Source organism: Leptodactylus fuscus, chromosome 5 (assembly GCF_031893055.1).
Source record: "Leptodactylus fuscus isolate aLepFus1 chromosome 5, aLepFus1.hap2, whole genome shotgun sequence".
NCBI lineage: Eukaryota > Metazoa > Chordata > Amphibia > Anura > Leptodactylidae > Leptodactylus > Leptodactylus fuscus.
In genome coordinates this window covers 214,902,450-214,916,128 of record NC_134269.1, presented here as the reverse complement: position 1 = coordinate 214,916,128, position 13,679 = coordinate 214,902,450, and the positions used below count along the sequence as shown (strand labels likewise).

The window sequence follows — 13,679 nt, the reverse complement described above, 5'->3', positions numbered from 1 at the left end:
ATATACGATGACTAGAGATGGACGGATCGCTTCAGTACGAGCCGGTGTGACCCAAACTGTTAACTTTTTAACAAATGGGGATTCATCTTGGATAAACTAAAATGGCCATCACAACCTGCATTGCAGTAAAACATTATACTCAAAGTATAATAGGTGGTGGCCCAGGGGAGGTGAGAAAAAAGAACTTAAAAAAATATTTTAAAAAATTATTTTGGGCCTCCTCACAACATCTGGCACTCTCCTGGTGATATGGTCCATGTCAGCACCTAGGCCCACTCACTGGTCTCAGTGGTGACCCCGGGCGAGACTGAGAGAGGCCCAAAAAGGTGCAGAGAAGTATGATTTTTTTCTATTTTTTGTTACACGTCCCCTAGGTCTCCAGTTATTAGACTCTGGGGTCTAGATAATAATTTCACTTCCGGTTATGTTCAAACTTGTAGAACCTGAAACAAATCAGGGACCTGATCCATCCGAATCAAGAAAGAAACGAATCTTGGGAGGTCGACCATCTGTTTCTGTCCTGGTGTCCTGTCAGTAGTCTGCTGACTGGCTCTTTCCTTGAACTAGGGCCCTCTTACCTTTGTAGGGGGTACATGCTTATACAGCAGCAGGCCTCAGGCAGCAACATGATGCTGATACATGATGGTGACTGGGGCAGGACGGTTTCGGACCAGCCTGACGGGCCACCCACTATGTCTATATAATATAATAATATATATATACCCGGTTTGCTATACAGATGCAAGGCCTGGTTGAGATGATGTCTTCCTATATGTTGTATAGTTCAGATGATGGGTAAGATCTGGGGGTCCAACCTGACTCAAGAGCCCACTGGTGGATTTCCTGGCTCCACTGTGCTCCAGACAAGGCCTTTGTGCTTGTGATATCTCTCACCGATTACTGATAAATGTCAATAAGATGAGGAAATACATTTGTAAAAAGGGAAAAGTAGGAAAATATCTGGACTTCAGATTCTGTGTATAAGAATGATAGAAGGGAAGGGCGGAAAGTGATGTGGGAAATAGTGAGCTGAGACTTTTGGAAATTTTGGATCTACATATCATTTGATCTTGTTCCAAGACTGAGTTCTAGAACAGAGTTACTTGCATTACATATGTATGTGTTTTATTATCGCAGTATAATATAGGCCATACGTAATTGGGGTCTATGATATTTCTCCGGACTGCGCCTATATATATATATATTTATATCGTCTGCTTTGTTTAACAATAGAGATTTTTTGCAAAGCATAAAATACATAGAAATAGATTCTCATATCAAATAGTTAATGACTGAAAACTTCATGAATGACCCATTATAGTGTCTGATCCAGCTGAGGATAAACATATAGCTCGAGACATGGGCATATTAGTCTCCTTGAGATTTCTTCTTGGCGCCACATCTTCTATACTATTCCCTGTATTGGATGTCGGAGATAACTGTAGTCCATATGTATGATGTATATTGACAGTCAGCACAATGTCCTATTCATCTTTATGGCCCCATACACACATCTATGTATTATCACGGGGTCCGGGTGCTGAGGCCGGAGCAAAACTCATGGCCTGCCCTATACCTGGCAGATTTACAGCTCGAGCTCAGTAGATGAAGTAAGTGGGTCGGCGGAGACATGGTGGACTCAGCACACGGATGTGATCCATATACAGTCCGTGTTGTGTAACACCGTATGCATCTAGCCTAATTCTAATCTTTAGTTTTGTTTCTATGTATTATTTTTATGTATATAGGGACACTCTTCTCTATTTTAATAATACATGTATTTTCTTTATTACAAAGTTTTATCATCACAATTGTCTATCAGGGAGGTCACAAAATCAGAAAATATGAACAGTTTTTGTTTCATATAAGTATTCCAAACTGCACTTATCAGTATTGACCAGGAGAGGGCAGGCACGTCATCCGTATTTCGGCCCTCTCCTATGAGCCCTGCGCTCTCCTCCCCCTGGCTCAGTGATTCACCTCCCATCTTTCTTCTCACACAAAGAAGAGCTGCTGCTCCGATGAGAGCCCTGCCGAGGATTTCAATGCAGGAAAACCAGGATTTTCCCTCGCCTAGGATTTCTATTTCTGCCGCTCACACACTTGGATTGATGGGATGAGGATTATTTTCTGCACATTTTAGAAGAAGGATATAAGATATGGACAAGCAGAGCTTTGTAAAGGCTTGGAAATGGCAAGTAGCTTTCTCCCTTCTCCTTTGTAGCTGGGGCTGGGTCTCGGGGCAGCTGCGTTATTCTATAGCTGAGGAGTCTCATCCAGGGACTGTGGTGGGGAATGTGGCTCAGGATCTGGGGCTGAATCTGCCCGATATTCACAGGAGGAGACTGAGTTTGGGCTCGGAGGGAAGCAGCAGATTATTCTCTATAGAGCAGAAGAATGGAGCTCTGGTTGTATCTGAGAGGATTGATAGGGAGAGCCTGTGTGGATCCAGCCTGAGCTGCCTGCTGCATCTAGAGGTGGTGGCCGAGAACCCTCTGGAGCTGCACAGTCTGGAGATAGACATTCTGGATATTAATGATAATTCTCCAATATTTCCAACCACTAATCAGATTATAAAAATTACAGAACTGGTGACAAGTCCTGGTGAACAATTCCCTTTAGAGAATGCTCAGGATTTAGATGTAGGTATTAATGGAGTCAGTAAATACACCCTGAAAGCAACTCCTTATTTTTCATTGTCTGTTAAGAAACGTAATGATGGGACTCTCATTGCTGAATTAGTATTAGAGAAAATTCTAGATAGAGAAGATATAGCGGAGCACAAGCTCATCCTCACGGCTATAGATGGAGGAGAACCGGCCAGATCCGGATCCACTCAGATCACTGTCCTTGTATTAGATATCAATGATAATCCTCCAGTATTTGATCAGTCTTTATATAGGGTGAGTGTCCCCGAAAATATCCCATTGAGAACAACCATTTTACGAGTTAATGCTACAGATCTAGATGAAGGAATAAACAGTGAATTCACATTTTCCTTTGATCATCGAACTTTAGAGGCTGCAAAGGAAATATTTGATCTAGACCCCACAACAGGAAAAATATTCAATAAAGGGATTGTGGATTATGAAGGTGCCAAAGTGTATGAGCTGTTTATCAAAGCTGTAGATAAAGGGTCACCCAAATTAGAGGGTCGAAGCGTTGTCCAGGTGGAGATAGAAGATGTCAATGATAACACCCCAGAAATTAGTTTTATATCTAAAAATAATAAGGTTCCCGAGAACGCCCCGATAGGCACAGTGGTTGGTCTGATCACAGTAAGAGACAAGGATTCTGGTAAAAATGGAGAAATAAAACTTGAGGTGTCACCAAATTTACCCTTCAAAATCCAGCCCATGTCGCAGCGTTACGCTCTGGTCAGCAGTGGACCTCTGGACAGGGAGAAGCTCTCACAATATACTATTAGACTGACGGCCTCTGATCTGGGGTCTCCATCTCTCGGCAGCCACATTACAATCAGCCTTAATATCTCGGATGTTAATGATAATCCTCCAGCATTTCTACACAATGTCTACAATGCCTTCATAGCAGAGAACAACGAGGCGGGCAGACTGTTATGTACGGTATCTGCCGCAGATCTGGATGAGGGAGCTAATGCGAACCTCATCTACTCCATCGCTGACAGTCACATCCATGGTTCTCCCGTCTCCTCATTCGTCTACATTAACTCCGACACCGGGAATATTTATGCACAAAGGTCTTTTGACTATGAACAATTCCAGGTTCTGCAGATCACAGCCCGGGTGGAAGATTCTGGATCTCCAAAATTGTCCTCCAATGTTTCCGTCTTCCTATTTATTCTGGATACCAATGACAACTCTCCCACTATCTTATACCCGGAGAATACGGGGGAGACCGCGGCTCAGGAGACCATTCCCAGATCTGCTGTGGCCGGGTATTTAGTCAGTAAGGTGTCCGCAGTGGATGTAGATTCTGGCCACAATGCCTGGCTCCTCTATAGTCTTGTTCACACAGCCAGTCCTGCTTTATTCCACATCTCTGAATACACAGGAGAAGTCCGGACTCTGCGAGGGTTACACGAGACGGATAACACGGAGCATTGCCTGGTGATTGTAGTCAGTGACCATGGGGAACCTTCTATGACATCTACAGCCACTATCATTGTGAATATATTAGACACCGTTTCTCAGGAAAGTCCCAGATCTCAAGACTTTCTTCCAAATGCCAAATCTACTCCAGACCTGACCCTCTATCTTATTGTCTCCCTTGTGGCCATCAGCGCAGTGTTTCTGGTGACATTTACTATATTACTTGTCAGGTGTCTTAGAAGGAATTATGGTTCTGGCTGTGGATTCTGCTTTACTGACAAATCCCTTTCTCCCACCTATATGGATCAGTACAAGCCCACCCTTTACCTGAACACAGATGGGACATTGAAGTACATGGAGGTGCGGATGGCTCCACCAGATGCTGCGGGGTCTTGTTATCCCGCTTGTTTCCCCCCTACTACAGATATTGCAGGTTTTACATTGACTAAATCTGTAAATGAGCCGCATGTATCTGGAATGGCTGAACATACAAACCCGTCCTCTGACTCCAGTTGGGTCAATGACTCTAGCCAGGTGAGACACTGATGCCTCTCGCTTACTATTGTGCTCTGTATACCTGTATATGTCCTGTATATACGAGGTTACTACACTTTTGCAGGTTCCATGTCCATTGATAGTTTCCTTCTCCTTTATGGTCTTTTTATCAGGTTCTGGTTATAGAATGTGAATGTTCTGCAAAGCAAATTTTTGTTGCTACCTATATTATACCCTATTGGCATCTCACATGTATCATATATGTACTGTATACAAGTAAATATAATGCTCTTACCTTTATATATAGATAGGAGACTCCCTGTGATAACCTGGTTGTACGTAGGGTTAATATGTAGGTTTAGCACAGGGAATGGCCTTGTTGGATGGGCTCTGTATACTGTATATAGGGTCTTCATCTCTTATAGGAGGTTGTTGCTAATAATATGACTGTGTGGATTTAGGATGATTTATGATTTACTACAGTATATACTACGGTGGGCTCACAAAGTAGATAACTCCATCTTACAGGCGGTACCTCCGTATTTTTTTCAGTTTGCCAAATAGTTGACAATGACTTCTGGGCATCAATGATTTGCTATATTGTATGGAAAAATAAACTTAATGGAACATTTTTGGTATGAGCTGACCAATGATACTGGAAATATATGGTAGAAAGGCTTTATTCATTCTAAGTTTCTATAGAAATTTGTATCTAATTCTATGTTGTATAAGGAATAGGGTTGAGCGATCGGGATCGGAAAAGATCGGATTTCGATCGGCGATCGAGTAAATTTCACGATCGCGATCGAAATTCCGACCCGATCTTTTCCAGCGGGATCGAGATCGGAGGTTATCTCAAGATCGGCTCAACCCTAAAAGTGACTTTTCCCATAGAGAAGCATTGACTAGGGTTGAGGATCGGGTTCAGAAAAGATCGGATTCCGATCAGCGATCGAGCAAATTTCCCGATCGCGATCAGGATCGAGATCGGCTGGAAAATGATCGGAAATCGGATTTTAAAATCGATCTTGACATCTCAAGATCGGCTCAACCCTAATAAGGAACAAGGGCATACTTAATGGACCTTCCAACACCTCCTCCAACTCCAACTCTTTGTATCTTTCACTAGGTGCCCCTTCACTAACTCTGACATAGTTGGAATCTTTCTTTTGCCCCCATCATTCCTGTTATTTTCAGCACAATTATGCTCTATACTGTCAAGTGGGCAGTCTTAGGCTGGACAAGCAAGACTTGTTTGCCTAGAATTTTTGGCAGACTTTGTGCCGTAGTGTCTTGGTTGAACCTCTGATAGAGATGTAAGTCTAGCCGTATTAAGATGTGAATCTAACCTGTTGTAGATGTGAACTTAGCCTTATTCAGATGTAAATCTAGCCGTATTCACGAGTGAACCTAGCCGTATCCAGATGTAAGTCTATCCTTATTCACAAGTGAACCTCGCTTTTCCAGATGTTAATCTAGCCTATATCAGATGTGAACTTCACTCTATCTAGATGTGATCATAGACTTATCCACTTTTTATCCATTACAACACAGATATGTTTCCTTTGTGGATATACATTCAGCTTTTTATAGTGTGTAAACTGCAAAAACATTAATAAGGAAAGTATAAGACAATACAACTAACTGAGGAAATGATAAGGAGGCTATCTCAGAAAGGTATTTCTCATCACTCCACAGGATAGGAGAAACGTCAGGGATTTGATCCCCGAAACTCCAGTGAGCGAGAGAACATGAGTCCCCTGTGTGAGTGGAGGATCTTGCACTTATATGGCTACAGTTTTACTTACTTCTTTGGGTCCAATAGAGCCGAGAACCAAGATATATAAGTCTCCATATTGTGTACCTGATATACAACACTACTCTTGCAAGTTTCCTAAGATAAGGATTCCATAAAATGGACTATATAATAGGATGAAGCTCATTCTTATTCATTACTAGTAGATGGACCCGGCTTCGCACGCGTATATTTCATTTTTTGTTTATGTAGTGGCCCCATTAGCATTGGCCCTGCTCTATTTTGTACGTCGTTTGTGTGTGATTTAAATACATTTCAATTTCAAAGAATGCTGACTTCCAGTATAGCAGTCCAGTTTAGGTACAGTCCATATATGTCTGTGTTTTTATGGAAACTTTGAAAATGAAATGTGAACATATATTGGCTGACACACATCATACGACTTAATATTTAAGGACCTGCGAACTGCTATTGACTAATACAGGTCCTAAATATCTTGTTTGCCATGGGAACCTGGTGTAAAGCTGTGTGTTTGTCGAGACGGAAGAACCTGCAAGTTTCCATTGGTCCATAAGCGTCATGTGATCACATGTATATCAGTTTGCATATCAGTGAAAAACCTGCGATTGTTTGTTATGGAAACCTGGAGTAAAGATGTGTGTATGTGACCTTGTATAACAGTGTTATCCATAGTGCCGTGTCCCTTTGAAGCTGATTTATAGCAGTGAAGAAAAATGGGTGGGTTGTTTTGGAAAACTGGAGTAAAACTCTGTGTATATGACCTTGTGTAATACTGTCACTCACAGCGCCCTGAACCTTTAAAGCTAACCTACAGCAGTGAAGACAATTTACTGGTTTTTTTTTATGGAAACCTGGAGTAAAGCTGTGTGCCTGTGGAGACTAAGTGCCTGCGACCTTCTATTGGCTGATAAGGGGCATGTGACGGTGTATATGGCAGTTGGAATATGAGTGAAAGACTTGCAGGCTTCTATTGGCTAATGCAGGTTATTTTTTGGGAATACTGTATCTCAGGAATGGTAAGTCCTAGATAGCTGAGACCCAGTCTAAAACCTTCTCGGACACCTGATGTATCTGTGTGCCAAATTTGGTGAGGATCAGTCCAATCATTTGGTCGCGCATAAAGAACATACAGACAGACAGAAACCCATTTTTATATATATAACATATAGTTTCCACCTTATCCTTCCCTTCAGTCATTTTCCAGGATTGTAGGCAAAGACACCGGGTATTTGCATTTACTTATAAATACTGTTTCCATGAATCTGTACATTGTTTATAACTAATATATAGATGTGACTATCATATCTTATTATATAAAACAATTTTATTTCTAGTTTAAATTTTTTTTAAATATGCTTTCTAGGTTTTTTTTTTTTAATGTGTTTATGGACGCTGTAACTATACTTGTATTTCCTTTATTACAATATTTCACTATCACAATTGTCTGCCAAGGTTGACAATTTTATCAATTAATGCACAAAACCTGAAACTGCACAAAATCAGAATATATGAACAGTTTTTGTATCATACTACAAGTATTCCAAACCGCACTTATCACTATTGACCAGGAGAGGGCAGGCACGTCATCCGTATTTCGGCCCTCTCCTATGAGCTCTGCGCTCTCCTCCCCCTGGCTCAGTGATTCACCTCCCATCTTTCTTCTCACACAAAGAAGAGCTGCTGCTCCGATGAGAGCCCTGCCGAGGATTTCAATGCAGGAAAACCAGGATTTTCCTTCGCCTAGGATTTCTATTTCTGCCGCTCACTTACTTGGGTTGATGGGATGAGGATTATTTTCTGCACATTTTAGAAGAAGGATTTAAGATATGGACAAGCAGAGCTTTGTAAAGGCTTGGAAATGGCAAGTAGCTTTCTCCCTTCTCCTTTGTAGCTGGGGCTGGGTCTCGGGGCAGCTGCGTTATTCTATAGCTGAGGAGTCTCATCCAGGGACTGTGGTGGGGAATGTGGCTCAGGATCTGGGGCTGAATCTGCCCGATATTCACAGGAGGAGACTGAGTTTGGGCTCGGAGGGAAGCAGCAGATTATTCTCTATAGAGCAGAAGAATGGAGCTCTGGTTGTATCTGAGAGGATTGATAGGGAGAGCCTGTGTGGATCCAGCCTGAGCTGCCTGCTGCATCTAGAGGTGGTGGCCGAGAACCCTCTGGAGCTGCACAGTCTGGAGATAGACATTCTGGATATTAATGACAATTCACCCATTTTTAAAACCAATGACCAGATCATCAGAATTATAGAGCTTCTGTCAATTCCTGGGGTTCATTTTCCCTTACCAACAGCTCAGGATCTTGATGTAGGTATAAATGGTGTTAGTCAGTACAAATTGACCCAAAGTCCATATTTTTCATTATCTGTAAATAATCGCAATGATGGGACACTCATTGCAGAACTCGTGCTGGAAAAGACTCTAGATAGAGAGGATATAGCTGAGCACAAGCTGATCCTTACGGCTATAGATGGGGGAGATCCGGCCAGATCCGGATCCACTCAGATCACTGTCCTCGTACTAGATATCAATGACAATGCTCCGATGTTTGATCAGTCACGATATAAAATCAGTGTTCCAGAAAATATCCCAATAAATACAACTATTTTTAGAGTAAATGCCACGGATTTGGATGAAGGGGCAAATGGTGAGATATTATATTCCTTTGATCACCATACTTTAGATTCTGTAGAGAAAATATTTCAAATAAATTCACAAACTGGTGAAATATATTTGAAAAAAGAGGTGGATTATGAAACGTCTAAATCTTATGAATTATTTGTCAAGGCAGCAGACAAAGGATCTCCCAAGCTAGAAGGGAGATGTGTCGTTAAGGTGGAAGTAGAAGATGTCAATGATAACACCCCAGAAATTAGCTTTAACTCTAAAAATACTGTAGTGCCCGAAAATGCACCGATAGGCACGGTGGTCGGATTTGTAATAGTCAGAGATAGAGATTCTGGAAAAAATGGAGAAATAAAACTTGAGGTGTCCCCAAATTTACCCTTCAAAATCCAGCCCATGTCGCAGCGTTACGCTCTGGTCAGCAGTGGACCTCTGGACAGGGAGAAGCTCTCACAATATACTATTAGACTGACGGCCTCTGATCTGGGGTCTCCATCTCTCGGCAGCCACATTACAATCAGCCTTAATATCTCGGATGTTAATGATAATCCTCCAGCATTTCTACACAATGTCTACAATGCCTTCATAGCAGAGAACAACGAGGCGGGCAGACTGTTATGTACAGTATCTGCCGCAGATCTGGATGAGGGAGCTAATGCAAACCTCGTCTACTCCATCGCTGACAGTCACATCCATGGTTCTCCCGTCTCCTCATTCGTCTACATTAACTCCGACACCGGGAATATTTATGCACAAAGGTCTTTTGACTATGAACAATTCCAGGTTCTGCAGATCACAGCCAGGGTGGAAGATTCTGGATCTCCAAAATTATCCTCCAATGTTTCCGTCTTCCTATTTATTCTGGATACCAATGACAACTCTCCCACTATCTTATACCCGGAGAATACGGGGGAGACCGCGGCTCAGGAGACCATTCCCAGATCTGCTGCGACCGGGTATTTAGTCAGTAAGGTGTCTGCAGTGGATGTAGATTCTGGCCACAATGCCTGGCTCCTCTATAGTCTTGTTCACACAGCCAGTCCTGCTTTATTCCACATCTCCGAATACACAGGAGAAGTCCGGACTCTGCGAGGGTTACACGAGACGGATAACACGGAGCATCGCCTGGTGATTGTAGTCAGCGACCATGGGGAACCTTCTATGACATCTACAGCCACTATCATTGTCAATATATTAGACACCGTTCCTCAGGAAAGTCCTAGATCTCAAGACTTTCTTCCAAATGCCAAATCTACTCCAGACCTGACCCTCTATCTTATTGTCTCCCTTGTGGCCATCAGCGCAGTGTTTCTGGTCACATTTACTATATTACTTGTCAGGTGTCTTAGAAGGAATTATGGTTCTGGCTGTGGATTCTGCTTTATGGACAAATCCCTTTCCCCCACCTATATGGATCAGTACAAACCCACCCTTTACCTGAACACAGATGGGACATTGAAGTACATGGAGGTGCGGATGGCTCCGCCAGATTCGGCAGCCCCCTGTTATTCCGCTTGCTTACCTCCAGCAAACATTGCAAATTTGACGTTAACAAAACCAGTTGATATAAATGATGTAGACAAAGAGGTCGCACCGTTGTCTAATCCGGGCTGGTTTAATGATCTAAACCAGGTGAGATAATATTACCATTACCATTGGATTTATTGCTATTTTATGTATTTTTTTTCTTTTATATGATCTTTATTGTGTGTCTTTGTTCCTGGCCAAGGGGCTCTAGAATATACAATCTTATATAAGTAGCAAATCTTTAGCTTTTTTTCTGGTTTTCATTAATACATCTTTTTGTTTGCCGTAAAGCAAAGATGTCTCCTCTGCACTTCTAATAGACATCGTATTTCTAAGCAAATGCTATCTAAATAATTGGATTAGCCAAAGACAATCCATCAGTTTTCGGATCACAAAACCCAGAGACATTGCTATGAGAATGTAAGGTGCTAAAAACCAACCCCTCTATTGATGTTGTGTTGTCCTGTTAGTCCAGTATTACGTACTATCGGTATATATAGGGGGTAGACGTTCTACTATTATGTTAGCTGGGTCAGTGGCAGACTCCGACAGCAGAGGATTTGTGTATATGGGCCCCTTGTTATTCAATAACTTATCATAGAGCCCTACTATTATGTCATTACATAGTTACATAGTAGATGAGGTTGGATGAAGACATCAGTCCATCAAGTCCAACCTATAACCCTACAATCCCCTACAGTGTTGATCCAGGGGAAGACAAAAAAAAACATGAGGCTCACGCCAATTGCCCCATTTCAGGGGAGAAAATTCACGGCCGCAAAATAACGCAGCGTATACAATCCAGGCTCCCATTGAAATCAATGGGAGCTTTTACGGCGCGCAAAGTCTCACACGCCGTATACGTGCCACATCACGCGGCACGTTACTCCGTGTGAATGGACCCTAACTCTAATCTGGCAGCCAGTATAAAAACCTTGATCAACGTGTCCTTAAAGTCTAGAATTGATAACCTGTAATATTCTTCTCTTCTACTCTTAGAGGAGTGGAATATTTTATGTAGTGGAGGGACCTTTTAGGCCCCCTTGGGGTCCAGGGCTTGGTAACAACAACAGCTGCTACTGCCCCCTATAGCGATGTCCCTGCAGGTTGCACCAATGGTATGTCCACCACTGAGCCGGACATGACTTTGGGACGTAAATGTGCTTTCAGCTTCTCATATTCTTTGCAGTGATGTTACAGAAAAATGTATAACATGTTGCTATAAGGAATGTCTATATAGACAGAGTTGGTCCCTCTAACTCATGGCGAAGTGGACATGATCAGAAGAAGACCACCCTCTATGACGTCCGTATAGGAAGGAGATGTTCAGACGAGACAACCCCTTTAGTTATTATATATATTACTATAATCTTACGTTTTCCCCATTCAGTAAAGCCTATTTACTATGGGATATATTTTCCTCTTTTTCATATTACCGTTACCGGGCTGACACTTTTATTGTCTAGGTCCAGAGATTGAGAACCTGTCCTGATCTTGTTGCTGCCGCTGGTGCCCCAATATACTGAAGACCTATGGCAGGTGGACAATGATCAGGACAGGTGATCTTTCTCAATGTTGTGTATATGTATCACATTGATGTTGATGAATCTTCCAGTAATGAAGGGAATCCATTAACAATCTCATGTTTAATAGAATCCTGACATAGACATATACAATGTTATTGTTGGATCCGGACAATTGTATCAGTAGCCTTGTATATATAAGGACTGATGGATATCCAGATGTATTCTGTATGGGACAACAAAGACCATATATCTTCATTCCTGATCCAAGATGGCGCCATAGCTTTCTATAGAGGTTTATTATCTTCTCTCTACTGAAATACTGTAACGCATCCAGCTGTTTATGGGGGGGTCGGCTGATAACGGAGACAAATGTAGAAATATTCCATGTAATCCTTTTGTTTACATACAAAGTATAAAGATTTATTTTGTGATTTTGTATATAGTTATAGGTAAATCCAGCGAATGAAAAACCAGGTCATGTCAGTCCCCAGACTTTTTGGGGATACATTACACCTCCTTCAGTGGGGTCGTGACCAGATGTGGCTGTATTAGTAAGGTGAACAAATACAGAATCGTGAGATACTTAATATAGAAACAGTGAAATACACAGTCCAGTCCCATTAATGTGACCACCTGTCACAATCCAGAATGACCACCTTTGGCAGAGCGGACCGCTGCGAGACCTGCAGGAAGAGAGGGGATGTTGTGATGATGTCACTGGGATGTTGAGCCGTGCCGACTCCAGTGCTGTGGACAGCTGCACTAGGTTACGCGGTTGAGCATCCATGGCGCGAACAACCCAATCGAGGTGGTCCCACAGATTCTCGATTCGCTGGCCAAGGGAGTACGGTAAACTCATCCTGGTGCTCCTCGGACCACGGACGTACACTGCGAGCTTTATGACACGTCGCATTGTCCTGCTGGTAGATGCCATCATCCTGAGGACAAACAATTCGCATGTAGGGGTGAACATGGCCCGCAAGGATAGATGCATACTTGTGTTGATCCATCATGCCTTACACAATGATGAGCGCACCCAGATGGCTGATGACACGCATCTTCTGCCATTGGTTGTTTAACATTGACGTCAAAAGTAGGCGGCGGTCACATTAATATGACTGGACTGTGTATTATAGTCCATTAAATTAACTCAAATCCCAAATATTACAGCAGAGATACAGAGAGAGGGATATTGTAATACTGAATACATGGAGAGATGGGGTAATGCATAGATAATATGAACTAATAGTCATTATACCTATGGGATGTCCATATATGTTTTGCATATAAGGGATATTAGTTACTGTATGCCTATATCGTGCTCATATATATTGTGCACAGACGTAGGAATGATATATAGTGTCCAGTTATATTTATGCTTAAATAATAAAAAGAATTAAGATGAAGGTGATCAAAGTGTATATTTCTTGTGTGTATGGGATCCTATAACTGTGAGACACAATATATATCGTACCCTAGTAACATAGAATGTCACCTCTTAATATCTGTCCTATAGAATAGAGTACAATGTTGTATCACTGATATCCTTCAGTCTATTCGCTCATATCTGTTACATCTCTATCCTATTTGCATCTCACTATCAAGAAAGATTATTTGTTTTCTTGTAACAAAAATTAATTTGATGTTATGTATCAGG

General features: G+C 42.0%; 1 protein-coding gene across 24 annotated transcripts in view; it reads left to right on the top strand.

The window, feature by feature from the left end:
* Nucleotides 1–13,679, top strand: part of LOC142204081 (protocadherin gamma-C5-like) — a 290,042-nt gene that overhangs the window by 228,279 nt on the left and 48,084 nt on the right. For 2 of the 24 annotated variants that reach the window (XM_075275331.1, XM_075275325.1), the window contains exon 1: nucleotides 8,131–10,601. The exons of 21 other annotated variants lie outside the window; for them this stretch is intronic. In XM_075275331.1, the coding sequence (XP_075131432.1) occupies nucleotides 8,169–10,601 (2,433 nt within the window). In that variant the 5' untranslated portion in view covers nucleotides 8,131–8,168. Of the gene's footprint in view, nucleotides 1–1,871; nucleotides 4,605–8,130; nucleotides 10,602–13,679 lie in introns of those variants that run through there. One more of the 24 variants, XM_075275311.1, reaches the window with a different exon arrangement.